The 26,766-nt window shown below is 42.6% G+C and overlaps 1 protein-coding gene across 3 annotated transcripts; it reads left to right on the forward strand.

Annotated features, from left to right (window-relative positions):
• LOC6572066 (homeobox protein abdominal-A) lies at positions 1-26,766 on the forward strand. 3 transcript variants are annotated; one of them, XM_032728303.2, is made up of 6 exons: positions 1-852; positions 2,601-3,431; positions 5,043-5,293; positions 9,140-9,187; positions 24,426-24,649; positions 24,758-26,766. In XM_032728303.2, exons 2-6 carry the CDS (start codon positions 2,725-2,727, stop codon positions 25,139-25,141), a joined length of 1,614 nt encoding a protein of 537 aa, XP_032584194.1. In that variant the 5' UTR covers positions 1-852; positions 2,601-2,724; the 3' UTR covers positions 25,142-26,766. The 3 variants fall into 3 exon arrangements, with proteins under 3 accessions (XP_032584194.1, XP_032584196.1, XP_032584195.1); XM_032728305.2 differs by lacking the exon at positions 1-852 and adding an exon at positions 1,651-1,735 and having other exon boundaries at positions 2,828-3,431; XM_032728304.2 differs by lacking the exon at positions 1-852 and adding an exon at positions 1,652-1,735 and having other exon boundaries at positions 2,804-3,431.

Below are 26,766 nucleotides of genomic sequence, written 5' to 3' on the forward strand. Positions count from 1 at the left end.
CATAAGTGTGCGTGTGTGTGTTTGCCTGTGTTTGAGTGTGTGTGTGTGTGCGAGTCTAAGCGCAGCGCTTGAAATGAATTGCTGCTGACTGGGCGACGGCGACACTGCCTCTGCGTGGCCAAAGCTGCGGCCTCAGCCTCGCATGGCTTTTGTATTGCGCCATAAACGTTTCGCTGCTCGTAACGCCACAACGGCCGACGCGGACACAGCGCCAGCAGCAAAGACCCGCACCCACTTGTGCCCGCAACCTTACCCGTCGCCCGTCTACTCGGCTACTCGACTACTCGTCTACCCGTGCCCGGCAACGAAACCGAGACAGCGATCCAACGACACGGACGCAGCAAAGCCCCAGTCAAACGTCGACAGCCACAGCCACAGCCGCAGCCAAGCAGCCAGGCAGCCAGGCAGACAGACAAACTCAAACCCAAGTCTCCACTATCGCCGCAGTCGCCAACTGCTGCGCTGCTCGCGCCTCTGCCAGCGCTGGCAGCAAAAATTACCAATTACACGAAATTTTTATACTCTTTTAAAAATTTCGTTTTATTATAATATTTATTATCGTGGCGCGCAGTAGTGTCTGCGGAACAGCGCTCGCAGCTCAACTCAACTCAGCTCAGCTCAGCTTGACTTGGCCGATCTCCGATACGATCCGATCCGATCTGTTCCGATTCGATTCGTCTCGATTCGATTCGCCCCGCGTTTACATTCGCATTGCAATCGCTCTGTTTATTATTTTGTGGCATTCTTATTGTGTTAAACTGTTGCCGCTTACTACGGGCATTCGAGTGCGGTTAATAGTGAGCACGAAGCGCGCGTAAAACTCACGGCAGCAGCCCAGACCAGGAATCATAAGTATATTTGCACACATACACACTCACTCTCATTAAATCCAATCACACAGCAATCAATCGAGAAAACTTCATACTTTGACTTCAACTCCGGCTTGTGGTAATCGGCCGTAATCGCTGCGTGAAAATACAACGAAAACACTGTCACAACAATGAGTGCGCATAAATATTAAAAAGTCGTAAAGTTCTCAACCTACCTGTGAGCCGGGAAAGTGTTTTATGCCATTTTAAACAAAGCAATTAAAATCCGATTCCCCTTCAACTATCCATCGACTCCGGCTTGCCACACGCACTCGAAAGGTCGTAAATCCAGAAAGAAAACGCGTCGGGACTTTCTACCCACGCTCCGAAAACTGTGACCCTTCCCGTGCCCGTTCCCGTGCCGGTGCCTATGACTGTGACTGTGAATCATCGCAAGAAAAATCCAAAGGCCATAAAAATATAACGCCCCAGTTGATCCAATCCCCCGAATATCCCGACCAAGACACCAGCCAAGTGCCAAGTGCCAAGTGCCAAGTGCCGTCGCAGCCATTAAAAATCGCGCGCCTATAAATCAAGCGACGCAGACCGCGCCTCGAGCATTTTCCGTGTAATTGATGGCCGCAGTTTAATTACTTTTACAACAAATAAACGTCGCACACACACACACGCATACACACACACACACATGCATACATTGGAAGAGCTGCCATAACAAAATTTAACAAATTTCGTTGCGAATTCGCTCTGCAGCATTTTCAATTGAAGCGCGTTGCACACAAAATATTCGCCAAACTGATTACTAAACAGATAACAGATAACTGATAATGAAATAAAGCAGATAAAACAGAAAACACGCAGTACTGTTAGACAAATCAAAGCCAGAGAGAGAGCGGCTCGATCAAAAGGTAAAAAATCGTTTTCACCATTTTTCTCCCTTCTAACCGAAATGAACTAGAATTACAAATATTGGAGCGAATGGCAACGCTGACTCCTGGCATACTATCTACTTAAATATTTAGTCTAACTATCCCTACTAACTTCTTACTAATGTTGCCCCAGCTCTAGAGCCAGAAATCTACTAACCTCTCGCACCATTTCTGAAGAGTCGGCTTCGGATTTGTCAAACCCGCTCAGCCAATCGAAGAGGAAAAATACATTTATTTTCCATCTGAATATTTTTGCTTCCCACTTTTCTTTCTTCTTTGTTTTTCTTAGAGGAAAATGCCTATGGATTTTCGTTTGTCTTTTATGTTATATTCGTCAGTATATTCTCAAGAGCTTTTGTGTCATGATTTACGTAGTTGAAATATGCCTTAGTTTTCCCATAATTTAATGGATTTTAATTAAATTAATTATCAATTTAAATTGCTTGAAGAAAAGCTATTGAATTATTTGCGAAATTGTTTCACCATAAGTAATTTTTCTTTTGATGGGGAACCCCCTTTACACTTTGATATTCCACTTTATGAATATTTGCAATTTATTTTCAAAGGTATTCAGACTTCTGGGATCTAAAAATGTCGATTCCGATTTCCCCTCCACAGCGAGAATAGAATTTAAATTGCCTGTTGATGTTTCGAAATGTAATTCAAAGTCAGATATTGCTATTCACGCAGTAGTTCGCAAAAAGTTATGTTGGACGAATACCATTTGTAGGCTGAATTCGAACAAAATTTGTTAAAGAACACACAAAGAACAAACACATGCGAAAGGACAAAGAAGAAGAAGAGTAAGAAGAGAAGAACAATAAGCTTTCATCCATTGATTCAGATCGCCAGCTAGTCAGGCAGCATCCGCTAAGCGCATTAAAGCAATAACAACTCAACCGACCCGACGCGATTCGGCAAGCTTGACAAATTTGACAAGTTCCCGAGCTGAGCAAAAGATATGTGCAATGTCAAAATTTGTTTTCGATAGTATGCTGCCAAAGTACCCACAGTTTCAGCCATTTATCAGTTCGCACTTAACTACAGCATCCACAAATTCGTCATCAGCAGCAGTTGCCGCCGCCCTCGCCGCAGCCGCCGCGTCCGCATCGAACGTCTCCTCACCTGGCATCCACTCGGGCAGCGCCAGCAGCAGCCACTTGCAGTCGTCCTCGCTGTCGCCCAGCTCCAGTGGACTGCAGCTCGCCAGCCAGCTAAGCCAGCAGCACTTGAGCCAGTCCTCCAACTCGCCGGTCTCCTCGTCGTCGCCCTCGTCGACTGCGCAGCAGCAACAGCAGCAGCAACAGCAGCAGCAGCATCAGCAGCAGCAACAGCAGTCGCAGTACTCGTCCCTGTCGGCCGCTCTGCAGCTCCAGCAGCAGCAGCACATCAACAAGTTAGCCGCCGCTGCAGCTGCGGTCAGCTCCCAGGGATCCGTCTCTAGTCTCGGCGGCCACCCGTCGCTGAGCCACGCCCATCAGCAGCTGCTGCTGACTCCCCCCTCGGCGGGCAACTCCCAGACCGGCGACAGCAGCTCATCGCCGTCTCCTGCGGCCGGCTCCTCCTTTGCCATACCCACCAGCAAGATGTACCCATACGTCTCCAACCACCCGAGCAGCCACGGCGGCCTCTCCGGCATGCCGGGCTTCTCTGGACTTGAAGATAAATCATGCAGGTGAGCTCAATGTAAACTCAAGCCTAACGGTAACTTCTCTGTAAAGCCATTCGCACACACACACACGCCGTATGTTCTATTCTACTTATATATATACTATATAAGTAAATAGGTGTATTTTTCAAGTATTAAGTTTCAGTATATATACTTTATTATAATATCTCTCAAACTGAATCGCATTTGGCTGACATTGATATGTGATAAATACTGTATAAGTATATAGACATTGATATCTTATATATTATTATGATCTTCGTGTGTTTATTGTGTATAAAAATACAAATATTTATTGTATAAAGTCAGATTATCATAGACTTTATGAATTAAAATGCCATCTAATCACCCATATGCTTTGAGCTAATTTTCTTAATTGGGATTATCTCTAGTTTTATAGCAGACACATATATATAGAAAGTATGAACATTACAGTTAATATAGTAGCTTGATTCACATCTTGTAAAAATAGAGTTAGTATTTAAACGACGTAATTATTGATTTTCTATATAGAAATTCCTATAGATTTTGATACACACTCAATCAGTTGAGGCTGCTGAATATGTTTGATGACGAGCTGCTGCCGCTGCTGACAGAGATGTGTGTTTGCATTATGATTTGCTTTTAAAACATATTTATTATTAATTCGTATTCCGTGCCATTCACATTTGGTATCTGCACAACACAAAGATGTGCAATATCATTATTTCAAGAGCTACAACCAATTTAAATGAAACAACAGGTTTTCTTCTTTGATATTCATAGTATTAAATTAACAACGCATTCGAAATCTGAAGATATAATATTAGAAAGTGCATCTCGGCCTTCATTTCACATTTATTTACCATGCTAGGTTTTCCAGTTAGACAACATTCGAGGCATTACATCGCCAAACTTGAGAATATATTTCTAATTGAAGTTATCTATCATCTTCCGTGTTATCTGCGGATTACCAGCCGTAATCCACTGTCCGTGGTCACTCTTCCAGAACTGAAACAAAACACTCAGGTCTGTCAATTGAGATCACATCACGCATCTGCCGAGGCATATTGACTTCATTAATGAGGTGTCAGGTCGTTAGACGTGAAAGCCTTCGGCTTGACCCAGAAGCCAGACCATAATGCCCATTGGCCAGCCGCAAATCCATTTGAAATGCGCTCTAATTATCGACAAGTCCATTGGCCATTCATAGGGCGTCTATTCAGGGCCTTTGTGTGCGAATGACCACTGGGAAAATTAGAGCGGCGCTGCGGTGCTGTGGTGCTGTGGTGCTGCCACAGTGCCTGCTAGCAATTTGTCGCTAGCCACAAGATTCGCACGCACATTGACCTTCCAGCAGGGCCATTTGCATATTTGCTTGCAAGCAGGAGTCGGGTCGACGCCGCGGGTGTAACGTTTAAGGAATTAGTGCAAAATGAGATGAAATCACAGTTGACAGTTCACAGCTGACAGTTGGTAGGCGGAACATGGGACTACTCTATATGTTTGTGTGTGTGTGTGGCTCATTAGCATCGGGCTACGTGAGTTTTATGGGCGAGATGAGGTTTCCCACTCCGGGGCACACGTACACACGCATATGCTAATCGTCTATCGCTGCTTTTTCCTCTGCTCTTCCAGCAGGTACACAGACACCGTGATGAACAGCTACCAATCGATGAGCGTGCCCGCCTCGGCCTCCGCCAGCTTCGCACAGTTCTACCAGCACGCGGCGGCAGCCTCGGCGGTGTCCGCGGCCAGCGCAGGAGCCATCGGCGTCGACTCGCTGGGCAACGCTTGCACGCAGCCCTCGTCCGGCGTCGTACCTGGAGCCGGTGGCGCTGGCCAGAGCATAGCGGATCTGCCACGCTATCCCTGGATGACGCTCACAGGTGAGTCACTGCGTTCACAGGGAAAAATAAATATAAATAATGAGAGAGAGAGAGAGAGAGAGAGAGAGAGAGAATGGAAAGAATAAAAAGAATTGTGGACAAATTCAGAAAGTGAGAGATAGAGAAAAATACGAGGAAAGTGAAAAATAAAGGGAAAAAGAAAAGGGGAAAAAGAGTTGTGGATGAAATTGCGGAAAACAAATTTATAAAGGGAGAGGAGAGGAATGTGAGCAATGACGGGAGAAAAATAAATCTAAACAGAGAGAGAGAGAGAAACAGAGAGAGAGAGAGAGAGAAACAGAGAGAGAGAGAGAGGGAGACAAGGGGGGCGCGAGAGAAAACCCTCTTGAGAGAAAAAGAGAGAGAAAAGGAAAACGAACAATAAAGGGACTGTGTAAACAGACAAAAAGAAACAGAGAGATGGATAGACAGATAAAGACGGATAGAAAGTTAAAGAGAAAAGAACCAAGAATAGATTGAACAAACACAGAGAAATAGAGAAGGAAAAGGGGAAAAATCAACGTAGAAAGAGAGAGAGAGGGAAAGGAACTGGAAGCGTGAGAGGGAGTGACAAAGAAAGTAAAAAATAATGTTCAATTAGAGAGAAAGACTGAGAGATATTGCATACACTGCCTTAAGAGATAGCAACGAACTTGGAACTACAGAGAAACGGAGGGAGAAAGCATAGATATAATGAGAGTAGAAGAACCATGAGAGCTGTGCAGAGAGGAGAAGACACTGATAGCTAGAGAGTTGAATAGATTCAGCAAGCAGCCCAAAGAGAGAGAGAGAGAGAGTGAGACAGAGATGGAATGACAGTGCGAAGAATGAGAACGCGAATGCTTTGCGAACGAACAGTGGGTGTTGGCCTGCTAGAAAGCAATCTATTTAGCATAAGTGTAGATATAAAGCTCTATTAGAGTGCGCATAAATCAAGGTGGCGCAGCTTGAGCGCGCTGGGAGGGGGCCGAATAGCTGGCTCTCGAGTCCGGCCATTTAATGAATACCTTTATGGCCATTCGGGCTTATAAACAATAGATAAACGCGCTCGTTCTGGGCCAATTCAAAATTCATAATAAACACTTAGCGGGCATTGGCAAGTCGTTCGATTCGCATCAGTCTTCAGTCCAACAAATGAGGTATACAAAATAAATTCGGACGGCTTGTCGGAATCATAGATGAAATGACGCTGCAAACTGGCTAACGGACAGACGGCCGCACAGACGGACGGCCAACAAGCGAACAGAGAGCTAAAAAGTGGCGGCAGTAAATAAAAATGAAAATAGTTGAAAAATGTGTGTGGTGTTTGTTTTTGTTGCTGTTGCTGTTGCTGTAGTTGTTGTTGTTGTTGTTGCTGTTTCTTTTTTTGTGAAGCCACTCGTCGATTTGTAATTTAAATAGCTTCAAGGTTGCCAGACACACACACACACACACACACATAGATATTTATATGCTCAGATGTGCCCCCGCGCATACAAAACTTGCAATCACTCAGCGTCAGATACTCGGCAAGAGATACAGATACAATTTGTTGCTGTTGCCCTGTCAATGCTTGGCTTTTCATCTATTGTTGTTGTTTCTCTCTCTCTCTCTCCCTCTCTTTTTTTGTTGTTCAATGTTGTCGAGAATGTTTTTATGCGCTAAACGTCGTACAATATTCGCGCGCAATTTATGTGGGTCAGTTTAATTTACGCGCGCCTCGCTTTGTGCAGCGAATTTGTTACTTGGCTGATTGATATTTGTATCAGCACGATTTCCTCCGGCCAGTCTCCCCCGCCACGGCAGTGGTTGAATGACTTGTGAGTGCACAACATGAAGAATAAACTGATAATTAATCTGATTTATCCGGGGAGCGAAAATAGTCTATTAAAATTCTAGGCAAATTAATTTGTATGGGAAAATATGAACAGCAAGCACTGGGATGACATATTCCCGAGTTATAAATCTTCCTTAAAATTTCTTAAGACATTTTGCTCAAAATGTGGAATATAATATAATAAAATTTATAATGAATAATAAGAGAATTCAAATGCAAATCGAATGCGGATCGTACTCGATTCATAATACATTATTAAATGCCGAGTATTTATAATGTCGCATAGCTCAATTCAAAGCCGAATCAAGTGAGAATTATATCCCATTTATAAACCACTTGCTGAAGCGAGACACTCACAGCGAGCATTCGAAAACACTCTGTGAGAAAGGCTGCGACTTAGAGATAAACTCTGTTTCGCACACTGAAATATTTTGCATATCTTCGGCTCACAGTACAAGCGCATAAAATTGTCAACGAGATCATAGACTGGCTGCGATGAAAGTAAATATGAGCATGACGCCATTATGGCAGCCAGCAGCGCGACACATCGTCGCAATCCCACACACACACACACACATAGACACACAGATACAGCAAACATGGAAGCAACGATTCCGTTGCACTTTGAAGAGGGAGGAGAGAGAGAGAGAGAGAGAGCGCAGTCAAGAGATGGGCAATGCTGGCTGCCATTCTTGGCTCTTTACCAACTCGTACTCCGTACACATTAACTTTCTCTCCCTCTGTCTCTGCCTCTCTCTCTATATATCTCTTTCTCTCTCATAACACACACAGAGCAGAGCCAGTCAGACCCGGACGCAGCTACAGAATAGTTTGCCAAATGCAATTTAACTAATGAATTTTAATATTTTACGCCAAGGCGTCTGAATGAATTTTCATTTTCACATCGTTGCACCAACCAAGCAAGCAAGCAGCCAGTCAGATAACAACAACAACAACAACAACAACAATGTTGCAGATTGCAGGCAGTAAGCGAAGTTGTTGCTGTGCCTGATTATGTCGATAAGAAAGCAGAAAGAGGTTAACTTTTCTTAATTATCTGGAAAAGCGAGGCGAGCGCAAAAACAAAACTCAGCAAGGCACGAGCGTAGAAATGGACGTCTTAGGAATATTGGAACTTGCAAGTGCACTATGTGCATTCAAGTAAAAGGAATCAAAAAGCAGATAGACAGAGAGCGACAGAGAGAGAGAGAGAGTGACAGATAGAGAGAGAGAGAGAGAGAGAACTGGTTACTTAAATTAATTAATATACATATAAATTGAGAAATCACGAAGCAACAGAATAGAAGAGAACAGAACACGGAACACTCTGCACATTTATTACAGACAGACATACGCATGTACATACATGCATGTGTGTGCGTGTATTTGAGATTGTCTGCTCGCATCATAAAATGCCAACAGCGACAGGGCAACTGCACTGAAATTTGTGTATTTTAATTAAAAACGCGCCAGGCTAGACGCCGAGCAGCTTCATCTGCTTATTAATTAGGCGTCACGTCGTCGTCGTCGTTGTCGTTGTCGTTGTGGTCCACTTTGGATGGAGTCGGTGCAACTGCTCAGTGGTCATTGGCCACTTTGTTGGTGGTCTGGGCCTGGGAGCAGGAAAAGGCGCTGCAGTCAGCCCTCTGCAAACGAAGCTGACAACTTGGCTTAAAGTGGCTTGATTGAGTGGCTTGGGCAGAGCAAAAAGCCCCAGCAGCTAATGGAAGAGAGCACAAGCGCGAGTTATGCAAGAGGAGGCTCGGGAAAAGAGTGGCACATAATTAGCGAGGTCATCGGAATGTAAAAAGGGAAAGGAAAAAGTAATGTATGGCTCTCCATCTCTCTCCCTCTCCCTCTCCCGCTCTTTCGCTCTCTGCATTAACCATGTGTAGCTAAAAGTCATTTATTAAGCTCAAGGCTGAACGCGCAATTCGACATATGCAGCCCACAATTGCAAACATGCTTGAAAATACTGAAAGAAAATAAGAAATAAAAAACATTCACTTATTTTGTTTCTTTTTTTGCAGATTGGATGGGAAGTCCCTTTGAACGCGTCGTTTGTGGCGATTTTAATGGTAAGTACCGCTAGTAAACCCCTAAGTGAGCGAAACCCTTGAGCAAATGGCATTGGCATTGGCATTCGCAATGGGTTAGGCGCTTAAATACTCTGTAATTGCATAGTAAGGAATATCGCCTTTCATAATTTCATAATTTCCATTTTTTTACGCTGAAACGTCCTTGAAATCCATATCCTTACCTGCTGCGTGTCCAGCGGCCAGCTGAACCCTTCTCGCCTCCTGCTGGCCGTGACTCTTGCAGCGACCTGTCATAAATCCTCGAGCTCAATCTTTTCACTCCCATTGAATGCGGCGACCGTTTGTTTATTGAAGTCATTTTCCGGCTAGCATCTTTCTCTCCCTCACTGACAATGGAAACATCCGGCAACCAGCATTTGGCAACTGGCAATGCATTCCATTTCGACATCGTGAAAGTTGCTGGAATCGAAATAGAAACAGCAGCAGACACAGAAGCAGAAACAGATACAGATACAAATACAGAAATTCGAGTGCCAATATGGCATGCGAGTCAAGTGTCGGGCAAGATCGTAAATCACTTTGATAGACTGCTCGGCGCTCTCCGCTTATTAAAATGGTGCCACCCAGGCCCCCCAGAGCACCAGCCAGTCCAGCCCAGTCCGTGTGTGATGCCCATAATAATGGACGCCTCTGAATTGGGCACGTAACCAAATTCACAAAGCTCGAGGCGCTAAATACTGAGCCACACGGCGAAGAGTGAAGAGTGAAGAGTGAAGAGTGTAACTCAAGCCGAGCCCGATCGAGCCGAGTCGAATCGAATCGAGCTTGAGCTAGAGTGAACACCGTTTATTGCGATTGATCAATTTAATTGTCGACGTGGATCGTGTTGCGTTCTCTGTTACGGCAGTTGTTGCTGCTGTTGTTGTTATTGCGGTTATTGTTGTTGTTGTCGTTAAATTGATTTTACGAGCGTTTTATGATCTATTTACGATTTTACGGATGGTCTTGCGCCACGCATAGCGATGATCGCCGATGTTGACTACCGCAACGTTTACGGCTCTGATCCGCACTACCAGCACCGAGTCGATCCCGATCGCCGCTTAATATGCCCGATAATGGCGTTGCTTATGCTGCCCGATGTTGAGCTGGGCGCAATCTCGGCCACTTCCAGGCTTTACTCAGCGCTTACCTCTGCCGTGCGCCTTAATTACTTAGTTCAACGACATTGGCCATAAAATGCGAGTATCTCAATGCACCCGAAGCGGAGGCAGAAGCAGAAAAAAAGCGTGATCAACCGCCGAGGAACACGAGTAGCCCGGCTCATGTTCGCGCACAATGGGAGTCATAAAAAGATTAACGACTGCGTCGGCCATTCGATTTGCTTTATATGTGACACGTAACAGTTTTGTTGCCCCGATTGCATCAATTAGCCCATAATTGGGCTATGTGGAGCAGCTTCAATTCGGGAATCGATTCGAGTTAGAGGCATTTTACTGGAGCCATTCAAGGTTATGTTTCACGCTGTCGACCTGCTCATTCTTCACTTTGCCCAATCAGTCAATGACATCAGATTAGATTCTTATTTAATTCGATTGGGAATCATCGAGTGCCTAGTCGATTGCACATTACGTATACGCAGAGCGGATGAGTTCCATCGTACTCTGGGCTCATCTACCTGCATGGCAATGGCAATTTCATGATAATTGAATTGCCAACAATTTAAAGTTCAATTTGACGGGGCATCGTGAGGAAGAGGCTGTCCACGGTCCCAGTGCGCTGAGTACGTGCCGAAGCTTCGCTTTCAGCTTCACAGATCGTTTGATATTCGACTTGCCCAGCCCTGTCCCCAGATCCGCGCTCTTTGGATCGCCCATTGCCGATCGCCGATCGCCCATCGCCCATCGCCCATCGTGGCTGGTGTCGTTTGTTTGCTCTGTAAATAAATCACTGCGAGTGCTTTGGGAGTGTTGTCGGAGTCATTTGCGCAATTTACAACACTAACAGCGGCCGTTTGACAAGTAATTAACTCGCTCTCCTTCCAATTTGCCCGCAGACGTTTCTTGCTGGGCGTTTGGCCTAAATTACTTTTCACTGTTTCCCTTTCGCATACCCTGCAGCCTGCTGGAAGGTGGGCATATCAGCCGGATGAACGTAGGGTAATATGAAATTCAGAGTACCCCAAAAACAAGAATATTAATCTAAGGGTATCTCATAGTGTGTCTCAATGTGTGTCTCAGCGACTACATAGTCTGCAAATTAAAATATATCACATTTAAATTATTTATCTTTCTTTCTCAATTGACCTTTTCTTAAAAGTTTTTAGTTTCTCAAGCCCCACATAAAGGGAAGTAATTTTATATAGTCATGGGTTAATTTTCCGTGCTCCCCAAATCATAGATATTCAAACAAACCAGTTTTCAATAGTAGTATGATAATAATCTATTCGGATTTCTTGTGGCTCAAACTGGTTGCTTGACGTAATAAGAAGAAAAAATTAAAATATTTGAAATAAAAACTCTATTCAGGGCTTACAGAGAATGATGTATATGCATTTTTCATCAACATTTTTGATTAACTGAGCATAAATAAATATAAAAAAATGATAAATAATAAATCAGAGTAACAGGAATCCCGTTAAGGTTTAATTTAATTCTGAATTACGCAAATGGGATGAGAAAAAAATTTGTACCATTTTATTTTAGGGATTAGGCAAGTGGAATGAGAAGAATGTTTTCGCTATATCAACATCGAATTTATTAAGTGTTTCCATATTCATTTTTACCTTATTCAAAAGAAGGGAAAAAACAGTTCATTAATTTGTTGTAGATACAATGAATCATTCCAATGAAGCATTCCATTTACTTTGAAGAGAGAAAGAGAGAGGGAGACAACAATTTTATTTCATTTTAGTAATGCTAAAAAATATTTAGTAAAAGGAAATATTTTTTAAAATTTTTCTCCTAAACTCCCTATATATATCTCCCTCTCCCTCCCTTTCTCTCTATCTGCTATGCATATCTTTTCGTATAAAACAAAAGTGTATATGTACATACATATCACATCGATTTGAAATTACAAAGTCGATGCAAACAAGAAAAGTCTTTATAATAACTCTATATATAGCTATTGACCATAAGAGATACATACATAAATCTTGATTGATTGTTGGTAATGCTGATTGAGATGATGTGCTGCTGCGAATACACCCAGCGATTCACTTGACTTGGCTTATCACCTTTGGGGCGATAACATGAATAACAGCGCGCTAAACAATAATATTCATTAATTTCATTTTATTAATTAAAACATGCCATAATCATAACTCATGATACGAGCTCGCACCAGGGTTGGGCTCGCGCTGAGGCGGCATTGAATCAATCTGACAATCGCCACAGTTCACTCTCAAAGTCCCGGCTCGAATCGTAGCTCTGTCAAAGCGAACCAAGCAACAGCAACAGCATCAGCACAATGCGTTTGCTTCAATTTTATTTTCAATTGCGATTACGAATAGGATTTCGATCTAGCCATGCAGCGGATGCCAATGTCATTAGCACTGGATCGAACGCGCCTCCGGGTCTACAGCATCGGCATCGGCATCGGCATCGACATCGCCAGATAAATGCCGCTTCAGGCCGCGGCCTACACGACCCAGTCGACCACTTAACGCTTAGTCGGCTCCTCAGTATCTCTCATTCTCACTCTCTCTCCTTCTCTCTCTCTCTCTCGTTGTCTGTGTCTCTGCATCTATCTATACTTGCCTGCTTGTCGAGTGGGTGGGGTGCCTGCAGAGCGGGTGGGGAAAAGCGGTTCACCCATGGTCTGCTCGGACGGTGCAAGGGTTAATTTATGAGGCGCGATAAGCGAATTCCATTTCGTTTCGGTTTTGTTTAATTTCCGATTTTCTGTTGTTGTTTTTTCTCGTTTAATTTTGTTTTCTTTTGACGTTTTCTATCTCACACTCTGAATCATTGCCTCTCTGTCTCTCGCGTGCGCTCTCTCTGTCGCTCGCATTTTGACTGCTGGAGGGCGTGTCGCAAGCGGAGGGCGGGGTAAATGTGCGACACCGTGTTATCGGCACGTTTCGTGGCGTATTTTTTTCCCATCTCCACAGCTACAGAAAATTTGAAATGACACGTTTGCGAGTGCGATGCAAAGGCAAAGCCAAAGCCAGAGCCAAAGCCAAACGCAAAGCTAAAGCCCAGTCAAAGGCAAATGGCCAAACCCCCCGCAACACCCTGTGCCAACATAAAGTTTTAACTACCCCGTGTGGCTGTTAATCTGCGGTTTTAATGCCCAAGTGGCGCAAATTGGCGAAAGGGTTCGAATTACATGCTGCGTGGCAGGGCACACGGGCTCGAGAGCCGCGCTCTCCGCCCGGCTAAGTGGTCCATGGGCAGCAGAGAGTGTCAAATGAGCGCCAGACAGACAAATTGACGCAGACTGCTGCCAGGAGGCGGGATGCGGGATGCGGGATGCTGGATGCTGGATGCTGGAGAGATGCTCTCTGCTCAATTTGAGACTGGCAGACATGTAAATTTGCAGACGAAATCAAATTAAAAGCGCACACGTTCCACAGACATTACACACTCAAATACACACACACTCACACACACACACGCACACATTTGAAATTTATTCGAGTTGTCGTGCATGTCACAAATTCTCGATGCGAACTTTTGCGATTTAATTAATTTAAATTATAATTGGAATTTAGTTAAATCTTATCAAGTTTTATATACTTAAGCCTCTCTATTTAGTTATTGTTATTGTTATTGTTGTTGTTAGTTAGTTATTTGTTTTAGGTGCTAGTTGTTTCAAGTCGTTTTTTACGCCTCGCGTGCAGCGTGCTGCACTGCATTTCCCAGCCATTTGGCATTTCCCTTTTCCCATTTCCCATTTGCCATTTTCCATTTTCCATTTGCCGCATTCGCACTCTGCGTGACGGTCTCCATTTCAACTCGCTTCTCTCGCTCGAACGCTTTTGTAATCGCTGTTGGGCCTCTTCGAGCAGACATTAAATAGTGCAAAGAGTCGTTAGTATAAACATCATTGCAGAATTATGCACGTCGGCCAATGCACTCGCCAATTGTTTTAGTTGTCCGACATTAATCTGAGAAATTAATTGTTATTATGCGTGCCTGAGACGCGCATTGCATGCCATTATCGTTAGCGATATGGGCCACATAAACACAAACACTTTTATTTATATTTATATACATATATATTTGTGCATCAATATATGTATGTAAAGTGAATTATATGTGAAATAAATATGTAAAAAAATAAATATATATTTATACTTGTATATTTATGTTCAACTGAATACATTTATCCGCAAGTAAAGATTGTGTGAAGCCGACCCTACCGGCCACTTAGTACTCGCTCGTTTAATCACATTTAGTAGCCTCAGGTATTCCTCTTGACTTTACTGTCCAATTTTCGACCACAAGTTCAATAAATTTTGAAGCTATAGTTCTATAGACCCCGAAAAGTATAAATAAACCATATTTGTCATATTTTGGGGTTAAACCAGACAGAGCTCGGAGACTTTAGAGTACTAAATATTCTCGATATGATAACAGTTATATTTTTTTCTGCATCGACAGATGAGGTCAGCAAAATATATATTGGAGTATTTCCTGATCCGCCCCGCCCTTTGTGATCTTCTCAGAAAATAGTGAACAGGCAGACAGAATGACCCACAATAACAAGCACATTGCACAAAACTAATATACTCGCTTCACTTTGTGAGCGTTTATAATAAAACGATGTATCTTCGGTGCAGAGCACTCGCAACACTTTTTTAGAATTAAGGTTTATATCTGAGCGATTTTTTAATGAAGTGTTACCGCCCTTAATAAAAATTTAAAAATAGGGATGACTGTTCCGTTCCATTGGCCATTTAGATAAAAATCCTTTTCTCCAGAATCATCACATATTTTTGTATTTTTCATGATGGCAATAAGCAAGACGTAGTTAGCTCGCATAATTATTGAGGAAGCACTTGAGAAGTGTCAACAGGAATTAAAAATAAATAACTGACGATGTTTCATCGTGCTTTTTTTTTTTAACGTCTCCTTCAAGCTTGTTTTATTTTGTATGCCAATTATAAAAATCGATTATTGCCAATAAAAAAGGAGCGACAGCTTTTCTTCTGCTTTCAACGAAATTGTTTGTAATGAAGTCATTCTAATCATTTTTTCGTTAACATATTTATTACATTCTGAATGAATGTATAAAACCGCTAACCAAGCCAAAGGAGTATATTTTTATACAATGTCCGTATACATCAATCTGTTTTTGTTTTTTTTTTTTTTTTTTTTTTTTCTTTTATATTACGAAAAATATACACGTATAAAAGGCAAAGTGACGAATTCAATTTTCCAAAATATTTTTAGTCTTGCCCCAATTGATTTTAAATCAATTTTGCTTTTAATCATGAACGTGTATTGGGCAATCGGGGGTATTGCAACGATATAACTTGTTCCATACTGATTTATGGCATTTAATCTCCCCGACACTGAGACGATAGCCTTACGAGCGACATAACAAAAGGTTTAGAGGGTTGCAACTCCATTTTATAAACGAAAGCAGCCATTAATAGAAGAATGCATACGATCTCACATAAACACAAACATGCACACACACACGTATAGTAATGGCCATCTCAAAAACAATGATGGATTGATTCTAAAGAAACTGAAACCAGGAGAAATATGACCCAGATAAGGTTCTAATCAATATCATCTAAGGACTGTATGAGATGAAATATATAATTAAACTAACAAAGAATATTAAAACTTTATCAGAACACACTAGCCACAAATGGACGCAGGAAACTAATATACTCATCCCATTTTCTGAACGAGTACACAAAGAGGTAGAGGTAAAGAAAGAGAATGAGGTAAAGCGTGAACTGGAGGGAGAGAGAAACTAAAGACCAATCAGCTAGATATCAATTTCGTAACCTTTGCCAGAGGTTCTTAGAGTGTGTGCGAGTATGTGTCTTTGTGTGTGTGTGTGTGTGCAACCGAAGGACCACACCTCAAACCCAATGCACGGCATTACGACGGAGAAAAGCCCCGGCAATATGAAGTTACGAGTATTGTGCGCCACGGGACGGCAGCAAATTCAATGTAACGGGGAAGGGGGAACGGGGCAGGGGATGTGGATGTGGATGTGGATCCTGGAATGTGTGTAAGTGGGCATAAGAATAGAGGCTAAGCATGAGTTATGTGCACGGCTAGGTAAATATAGAACCCGCAGCAAATGCATCGATCGATCGATGCTTTTTATATGAATTTAAATGTCACGATATCGCAGGGCCTGGGGAGCGACAGACGCGGGACAGAGCGAGGCCCCCGCTCCCAGCTAACCTCTGAAAATAGTATTTTAATACGTCATCGTCATGAAGCCAACGCCGAACGGGCACTGCACAGCCCACGCAACTTAAGTTACGACCGACATCTGCTGTTGGCTGTTGGCTGTGGAGTTGTGGCTCGTCGGAATAGAAATTTGTAATTCGTGTTTGTTTTTACCAAATAGGGAGACATTGTCGTCGTCGGTGTGGACGTGGATGTGGATGTGGATGTGGATGTCATTGTGTGCAGTGAGCCATAAACGCACTGGGAATACTCGAGGCAGCGCACTTTTTTCTCACTCGAAATTGATATGTGTTTTCAATAAAAGCCGATATAATGTTGCCAAGGTTCGCAGAGCGCACAAATGAACTTGGCAACGGCTGCGAGCTGCTACCCAATGAAGGCAATCAATTTCAATTCAATTTCTTCGCCTTTGCCGAAAGCCAATGAGGCGTTCAAAGGGCAAGAGACGAGGCCAATTGCAGCAGTTGCTGCTGAACCTTTTTTTCGGTGTCGTTCGGTTCCTATTGTATTGGTATTCTTCTTCTTCTTCTTCTTCGTCTGATTCTTCTTCTTTGATTTTGTGTCGATGCTGCTGCGGCTGTGACAGCCAGACAAAGGCGCCGAAAAGTGTTGATGACCCGGCCACACCTACACACGCACACACATACACACGCACACACAGATAGACAGACAAAACTTTGCTGTCATCATTGAATGTCAGTTGATTGCCATGTCGATTCGCAGCGATTTGAATCGCAGCTGATGCGCATTAAACGCCTTTCATTTGCAATTAAATTGCTGCAAACAGACACACACACACAATCAGACGCACACTTATATACACACACACTACAGTCGACGATTGTGTTCAACTTGCGGTCAGTTGGCGTCGCGTGGTCGAAAGCTGAAGGAATAGCAACAACAACAACAACAACAACCACAACTACAACAACACTAGTAACGGCAGTTGTCAAGCTGAGGCTGTCATTGGCAAAAATCTTGCGGATTACCAATTCTAGACGCCTAATGCCATTTATTGGCCATCGTTACAAATGTTCCAGCTGGCCGATTGCCTGGCCTGGCACAGGCCCAGGCCCAGGCCAGACCTCCCCGCCTTGCCTCCCGCATCCTCTGTGCCAAATTAGTTCGCACTCCCCCCGGGCAGGCCAAAACAAATTTATCGAAACTTTCAAGGGTTCGCCGTCTGCTTCTGTTCGCCTTCTTTAGCCAAGGTTTTGCAACGTTTTTTTTTCCTATACCCTGTACTCTATTCGCCGAAAAGGGAATAATGTTTATGCAAAACAATGTATTTATTCTTAGAGATATCAATATAGATTTATATCATACACACATACAAAGCTTTGGTATTCATTCACATTCAGAGGATTTGTATTAAATAAATGAACTCAATTTTTTAAGCTTGCATTGCAGGGCATCTGATAGTCGTCCACATTGAGTGGTGTTCTTTAGTGGTTGCTTTGCAATGCTTTTCTTCCGTTTTCCCTCCCGACTCCTGGCCATATATTTTTCACATTTATGGCGGGTATTTTGTCTTATCACACCCCCGTGTTTGCAGTCGTGCAAAAATATTTCGTCTTCGTCCTTGTTATCCGCCTCCTCCTTTCCCTCTTCTTCTTTCCTGTTCATCTTATGCACGCCGCGGCCTGCAAGTGATGTGGATTGGGCGACCATTCTGGGTGGGTGGTGGTGGTGCTGCTGCTACTGCTGGGGCTGCTGGGGCAGCTGGGCCAACCACCCACGAGATTAAAAATGCCATAAAGACAGTAAGGGTGAATGGCTCTAATGGCAGACATAGCGACGTTCTTCTCGTTGCTGTTGTTGTTGTTGTTTTTGTTGTTGGTGTTGTCGGCATCCTCGCTCCCTTCCCCTCTCACATGCCTCGCCAATTTTACAGTCATGTCCATATTCGCATATTTGCACACTTAGAAACAATCGCAGCCATCTCAGGCAGACAGCAGAGCCCGCCGGAAAGTAGAAGTTTCCGTTGACTCAAAATGATGAACGCATACTTGTGTGACTTCTTATCAGCATCTCTGCCAAGATAGTCAAAGAACAAACATATGTGGAGAAGCGCTAGAGTCCCAGATAATTGGAATAATGCATAGATTAATAGTGCAACTGAAAACTGAAAACTGATAAAGATTATAATAATCAAACATTGAATGCCTAATTATCTGAAAAGGCGACAGGCAAACAATATTCTCAGCATTGAAATTGTATTCCTATAACCAAACGGAGTTATTCCTGATGTTAGATCAACTCAAATGGCGCTGAATGATCCTCCCTTTTATTCTGCATATACACTCCTGTGATACTTATAAATATTTTGACTTTAGACTCGTTTACCGCAATGAAGTAACATTAAAATTGTGTAATAGTTTGGCTGTCCTATAACCATTCACCATTCAAACAGGAGCTAAGCAGACTCTTTGCACACTTCCCCCTTAATTCTTGTCTTTGTGAATATCTTCCGAGGCACAGAACTCGCCCGGAATTATTTGTCTTAAACTGGCAGTTGAATTAGGCAGCCAGCAAAGAAGCAATTGCAATAATGGCGCGAAATATTTGATGAGAATATATTAATCCCCGAGGATGGAGCACTTAATGCTTGATAATATTTGCAACACGAGCGACTCCGCCCCGCACACAGGCCCCACTAAAGAGATGGCGATATATTTTCCAAGATTAAGTACACAATTAGCAATTTATGCAGACACTGTGTGTTTCTGCTCCTGCCGCGGTTGCTGCTGCTGCTGCTGGAGTGGGGTCCCAGCGATGTGGATGGGGGACACTGAAGAAGGCGGGACAAGCCCATGGCAATGCTTACGAAAACAACAACATTAGCAACGCGTTGCACATAAATTGCACAGAAAGCATCCCCGACTCCAGCATTACGGCGCTGGCAGCCTTGCCACCCCTCGGGAGCAACAGCCCATCCGATCTACCCCCTGACGGAGCTTACAGCAGAGAATGCCACGGCTCTGATTAAACTTAAATAAATTTAATAAACATAAATTATTTGCAGTAGCAGCAGCAGCAGCCGCAGTTTCTGCCACCCTCTTTTGACTGGCAAGTAAATGGCGTCGCTCACCTGCCCCGCCCACACTCAACAACATCTTTGTCCTTTCTGTCTGCTAAAAGCCGGCACAAAAGGCGCCAGATGTTGCCAAGGTGTAGCAGCGCCAGCCTCATCAGGGCGCCAGTCAGGCTCTAAGCAGCGCTTCTCTGAAAGTTTAATTAGTATTTGCATATCCTGATATACACACATACACACATACACACTTACACAAATATAAAGTCATATATTTAGTCTCTGGAGAGACCATTTTGTGTCGTATTCAACGAAAAAACACAGCAATTTGTGCTAAATGCCTAAGAGATCGTCTCAAGACTCGTCGAAACAATGAACCATGCCATGGCAGCACAATGGGCTAGCCAACTTGGAACCGGGGAATATTGTTGAGGAATCAAAATCAAAATTTGGAAGGCGCATTGTTAATTTTATATATAAATGTGTGTGTGCGTGTGTGTGTGTAATTCTTGTTAAATGCCTGCTGTTTGTTTATATATCTGTCGACATTCCATCCGGGAAGTTCGTTTTCAAAATGCATAACAAATATAAACAAATCAGCATAAAACATGCGAAGCCCGACACAAATACATGCTTTAGCTGGAAAGTAGATGGAACAGCTCTCTAGTCTACGTAAATTCTGATGTGACTATGAAGAGAACATTTCGAGACTTGTATAGTCAAGTAGAAAGTAGTATAGACTGATATCAGTGCTACCACGATTCCAGCTAATAGATCTATTAGTTATATATAACAGATACTCTTTGGTTCCCCTGAAAGCCAGCAGCAGTCTGAAATGCACAGGGTGCTGAAATTGTTGTCTAATGAAAACAAATATGGGAACTGCCATAAATATGGCTCATGCAAAGACAACAAACAAATTGATAGAATTCTTCACCGACTGTCGGAAATTCCGCCGCAAAACCGCAAAGTCAAGGAATTTATGGAAAATGTGTCTCTAAATATGGAAGCCATTCGACTTAATTGCGAAAAAAATATATAAAATATATGCGAATCAAACATGAACACTAAACAACCGCAGCAAGCATTGAATGGGGCGATCGACTGCACAATACTCAGTTCAAATCTCTAGCTTCTTCTCTTCTCTTACATTCGATTTGCCACGCCCCTTGTGGGCAAGTGAAGCCTACAAGCACAGCAATTCGGTTGCTCTACATTCGTGTCAAGTGACGTGCGGCACAAAAGCCAATATACTCGCTTTAGTTGCGCGAATGAGCATGAAAGCAGAAATGTCAACAGCAGAAACGAACAGAAACACAAAGCACAATGTTTCAAACGTTCTTGTCAAACGATATGTAAATATGTTTATTATTTATCGAAACAATAAGCAAACCACAGAAAATAGAAACAAAATGTTTGTTTATACTTAAACAATTTCGTGTCGCTTGATAAACAAAAAAATGCTTTCGTTGATGTCGCCGTCCCCACGGACAGCACTGCACACACACACACACGAATACACTAGCACAGATATAGGCACACATGATAAATACATATGCACACTGAGTATACTGAGTGTACACTGTACACTGCTTTATGAATAGACACACACACATGCATATTTATAAATCTAACACATTCAAATAAGCGTCTATTGCGCTCAGTTCGCCCGCCTTTCAGTCTACTTACCTCTCTCTCTATATAGTTTATATATCTACATACATATATAAATATACACATGAATGTATGTATGTATGCATGTGTGAGTGTGTGTGTGCTCATGTGCATGTGCGTGTGTGCTTGAATCTTTATTGTACGCGTTGAATTGTTTTTATGATTTTAATGTCATCATAAGTTTCAGACAGCTTTTTTTATGTGGCTGAAGCTTATTAATAAGCGCCTCTGTTTATTGAACAATTACCTTTATTATTATGAATATTTTTAATTGTTAATTGTTAATGTCATTGTTATAGACCGACCCAGTAAAATGAGGCAAGACAGCTGTGTCTTGGGACGCCTTTCCATTATGGAATCTTATCACCTATTAACGCTGTCCTTCTTTGTCTTTGATGATTCCATCTCAGTCTCAATCGCTCTTTCTTTCTTCTCATCTTGCCTACATTAGCTCAGTTATTGGCAGCATTCCGATGACAATTCACAGATTCGCAATTTGCGAATCGTCGAATCGTTAATCAATATCAGCGTCGAATTGTGGTAGGTCCATTAATTTTCAATTGTAAAATGAAAATTGATTTTTCACTGAATTGTGCAATGAACCGGTTCAGTTGGATTAGCTGTGCAAAGCGTCAACTGGTTTTCCAGTTACCGCTAATTGAATACACTGTAAATTCATTGACTTTTATCTGTGCATCTGAGCCGTAAGTCATTCGAAGCCGCGGATGAAATAAAATCAATTAAATCAAAACGAGTTTCAATTAAACTAAACTGTGAGAGAGACAAACCCGCAGAATGCATATTTCAATAACTCTAATCTGGAAATTGCAAGTTTTTGCCAACTAGTGCTAACTATTTTAAAACATGATCAGCAAAGTATTAAATCAATTATGGGAATATTTTTTAATCGATTTTATATACATATATACAAATATGTTTAAAATATATATTTAGGGCCAAGTAAAAATATTTATTAAAATGAATAATTAATATCACAGTATTATGGTAATATTTAGTATCGGGCTTATATATAAAATATGATTCTTTAAAACGATATTCAATATATGGGAAACGGTAAAATTTCTCAGAAAGTGAATTTTATTAATATTTGCTAAAATAGAAAGTTATTACAACTAATAAAACAATTGTGGGAATATTTATAATCGATTTTAACTATCAAATACTTGTAAAACGATATTTAAAATTAATAAGACTGAACTAAATATTTACAAAATTACTGACTTGAATACCACAATAATAAATCCACAAATATTATTATGCAATTTGTACCGATAGCTCAGTTACGCGAAGATTGTGATCGTTTTGCTTTACGAGTCAAAGTGCATTGAGTGCAAACTGCGGGGCAGACGAGTCGAGTCGCCCATTGACAGCCATTATAAAAATGTACCGTAAGCTTCAATGAAAAATCAATATGTCTTACACATTTGAAGAGATAGATTTCTGGTCCTGCGCTCTCTATCGATGCGGCTGCCATTCGACTCGATGCAAACTCCGCTCTCTCTCTCTCTTTCTCTCTCTCAAATACCGGTTTCGCTTGGCTCGCTCAGCTGTGCGCCGACTCACCACCGAGCTGCGGCGCCGAAGTCGACGTCTCTCTGCCAACAACAACAACAACTGCCGTTGCCATGACGACGCTCCCGCATTCTTCATGTTTCTCTCTGTCTGTTTGTGTGTGTGTGTGCGTGTGTCTACCTGTCCTACACAGACAATGCGGCGGCCATATTGGATTCCAGCACTCCTTTGCGCACTGGTGCCATCCCGCTCGCACCTGCGCGCCACCACTGCGAGCGTCGTAAATCTCTTTTAGGGGCGCGTGTGTCCTGGGAGTCGTGATTTATGGGACGAATTGTAGCTGCTCACTGTAGCGTGTAAATAATTTAGATTAGTTTACCATTTGCGAGCTCTGTCTGCCGCTAGCCGGGGGTTGATTAGAGCTCAAGTTGTTTAGAGGGGGAGGGGGACTGAGTTTGTGCTGCTGTCATTGAAGCTTGAATGTTTTATGCCCATTTTGATTCCTCAGAATTCCACGTGCAATTAAAGCAATTGAATTGACAAAACACCGCAAGAATTCACAAAAATACTTCTTAACTGCTTAAGTTGGCTATAATATCTGATGTTTTGCATTCGGATTTGGGACTGGGCTTAATTGCGTCGTTCCTTATGCAGCTGTAGTTATTAAAAAACTATCCTTAGAATAGCTAAAAAATGTTTGAGTTATGATTTATGGCCTACAACTACAGCGGAACTCTGCACAAATGCACCTTTCAAAATATTACGCAAAATCTGTCCCTAGCATTGTTGCCGGCACTTCTCAACTTGCCCAACCATAAAAAATATGCCGCTGACGTAAAAACCTTTTATAAAAAAGAAACGAAAACAACAGATCGAAAGGTGCTGTCGTAAAACAGCAAGCGGGAAAAGTGATGCCTGAGCATGCAATTTGCAGATAGCTAAATTTTTGATTTGCGAAACATAAACACGAAACGCATTCCCATTTCTGCTTTTCTATTGCATCTCCCTTTGCTGCATCATCCACGCACTATCGCGTAAAAAATTCGCACAGGTAGCGTGCAGCACAACACAAAAAAAAAGTCATATACAGAGCAACAAAGAAAATCGAGACAGAAATGCATGGAAAACGTTTCGCTCAACCCAGCAGGAGTCGGTGCTACAAAAGCTGCTTCTGGTTCTGCTGCCGCTTCACCCTTTACATGCCGTGCAATCGCCATTGGAATCGGAATCAGAGAATCCGAATCAGAACCAGAACCCGGCTAGCCGTCAGCCAACCCCCAAGGGAGCTGATGTCCTGCCGCGATTCGCAGTGGACTGACGTCAGAGCTGGCCTGGATAGCAGAAATTATTTATTTTGTTTGTGCTCGTCATTTACAGCAGAGATATTCGCTGTGCACTCACATTTCCGTCCGCATTGCCGCATGGCCATGCCCCCTGCTCTCGCGCCCACCACCCTTTCGCGACTTCTTGGCGCGAAGCGAGCAATATCCAAATCAGCAGAAAAATCTGTTGTTCCCCGCATCGCCAGCCCCACAGAGCCACGCCTCGCTCACACGTGTCTCACTGTTTTGGCGTATTCGAGTAGCACAACATTTGACAATCGTGACTAACGCGACTTTCTTTGTTCTTTGTTCTTTTGTTCTGATTGGAACAGGCCCCAACGGTTGCCCCCGACGCCGAGGCCGCCAGACTTACACACGCTTCCAGACGCTGGAGCTGGAGAAAGAGTTCCACTTCAACCACTACTTGACGCGGCGACGACGCATTGAGATCGCGCACGCGCTTTGCCTGACCGAGCGCCAGATCAAGATCTGGTTTCAGAATCGGCGCATGAAATTGAAGAAGGAGCTGCGCGCTGTCAAAGAGATTAACGAACAGGTAAGTTGACCGGAGCAAGTCGACTTGATCGATCATCGCGATATTGGCTCCTATTAAATTGATATAGTATATCCTTTAATGCGCCTCATCGTCATCTCCACATTGCAGGCACGCCGTGATCGCGAGGAGCAGGAGAAAATGAAGGCTCAGGAAACTATGAAATCCGCCCAGCAGAACAAGCAAGTGCAGCAGCAACAGCAACAGCAGCAGCAACAGCAGCAGCAGCAGCAACAGCAGCACCAGCAGCAGCAGCAACAGCAGCAGGATCATCACTCGATCATTTCACACAATCCGGGGCACTTGCACCACTCCGTTGTCGGTCAGAACGATCTCAAACTTGGCTTGGGCATGGGCGTCGGAGTCGGTGTTGGCGTTGGGTCTGGCCTCGGGCCGGGACTGGGAGCCGGCCTTGGCGGAAATCTGGGAATGATGAGCGCCCTTGACAAGAGCAATCACGATCTTCTCAAGGCGGTCAGTAAGGTCAACTCCTAAACGGCAACTGGAGCACCCTTCAACTATCATTACCGCTACCGTCATTACCACCCCTAACAACCTATGTCATCGCCATCGCCATCGTCGCCATCGTCGCCATCGTCGTCGTCGCTTGATGCCTTGAGTTTGGCGTTTTTCGTCTCTTCTGTGTAATGCGAAAAGCAAAGCAAAACAAAGTTGATAACTCAAATACGTAAAGTTTTACATAGTAAATAGTCGTCTAAGTCTACATATAGCGCATAGAAGTATATAATCTTAAAGCCAAGTACATATGTAAATCTATACAGAACACACGCATGATCAATGATGTGCACAGTGGGTCGCAGACGATTTGCTGCAGGAGTTTGGTCCATGCAGCTACGAAGGCTTTCCCCATTTTATATATTATACAAATTTCCATTCACACAGTTTCCCTAATTCGTAGACGTTTACCTAGTGATAGAGTATATAGGCTTTATGCAATGTCCGTCTGGTCTGACTGGTATCCCAATCAGTCCATTGCAGATTATACAGAGATATCCGATTGATTTCCTACCACCCCTGCTCCACTGTGCACATCATCTTCATATTAATGAACCCATTGATCTATAGTAAAGTAACAGTGAAATGATTAGGTAACGCTGACGAGGGCAGAAGCGCTGAATCGTACAGGCTCACAGGAGCGCAAGCAATGAGCGATATTTATAGTCAAAGGATCAGACAGTCGTTGGCATCGGCCCACTGGAGGGAGTTTAGCGAGCGAGTTTAACTGTAAAATTATTTACGACTGCTGTAGGATTACATAGTATGGTAAAGAAACGTTTAGCCATGTTTACAAATACATGTATGAATTTACAGATATATTTATATTATAGTAGCCCGTCGTACTTACGGGCGTTTATAGATACGTACGTACATTTTTGTACTCACATAATATTTATTGGAAATTGTGTTTGTTTTTTTTTTCTTTCCGTTCTTCAAGTGAAAAACTCTTCCAATATTCGTTTGATTGTGTTGCATGTTTTTGCTGTATTTGTTGTGTATGCTTTTAATGCTTTTCAACTTTGCTAAGACGAAATACAATAGTTCCGTCAATGCCATATTAATATTAATTACAATAACAAGTAAGCTTAGGAATTCGAAAACGAGAAAGTGAACAAGAGTAAACTAGATCTAAAGTAAAATTACTAAAGAAGCGCAAACAATTCCCCCATATGAAAGAAAGAACTAAGTGTACTGTACTGTAATGTGTAATGAATGGTATGCAACATACCCAAAAGCATAATATCATGATTTCAAATACGTAAAATACTAATACGATAATAACTACAAACAGAAAACAGAACAAAAGAGATGTCCTTTTGCCAGTGACTAAGATGTAAAAAAAAAAAAAAAAAAATAAATAAAAAATACAAAAAATACAAAAAAAAACTGAAAATTTATTGTAGGTGTGTGAAAGGCGTTGAGTGATGAACGCTAAATAATTAAACTACAAATAATTCTGAAATACGTATTAGCTTAAGGTTGCAACAACAACAACAACATCTACTACAAAATAATTGCAGTTTAACTAATGAATCTAAAATACAACAAAATTAAAAAAAAAAAGAAAATAAGAAACGAAAAGAAAACACTGAATAGGCCAA

The sequence above is a fragment of the Drosophila mojavensis genome, unplaced genomic scaffold, assembly GCF_018153725.1.
Source record: "Drosophila mojavensis isolate 15081-1352.22 unplaced genomic scaffold, ASM1815372v1 contig_19, whole genome shotgun sequence".
NCBI lineage: Eukaryota > Metazoa > Arthropoda > Insecta > Diptera > Drosophilidae > Drosophila > Drosophila mojavensis.

What these genes read in the sequence shown, in the direction of transcription:
- LOC6572066 (XM_032728303.2), top strand. Translation starts at nt 2,725, where the DNA reads ATGTCAAAATTTGTTTTCGATAGTATGCTGCCAAAGTACCCACAGTTT. An exon ending in CGTTTGTGGCGATTTTAATG is followed by an intron (nt 9,188 to 24,425) that starts GTAAGTACCGCT and finishes TGATTGGAACAG; the next exon opens with GCCCCAACGGTTGCCCCCGA. An exon ending in TCAAAGAGATTAACGAACAG is followed by an intron (nt 24,650 to 24,757) that starts GTAAGTTGACCG and finishes TCCACATTGCAG; the next exon opens with GCACGCCGTGATCGCGAGGA.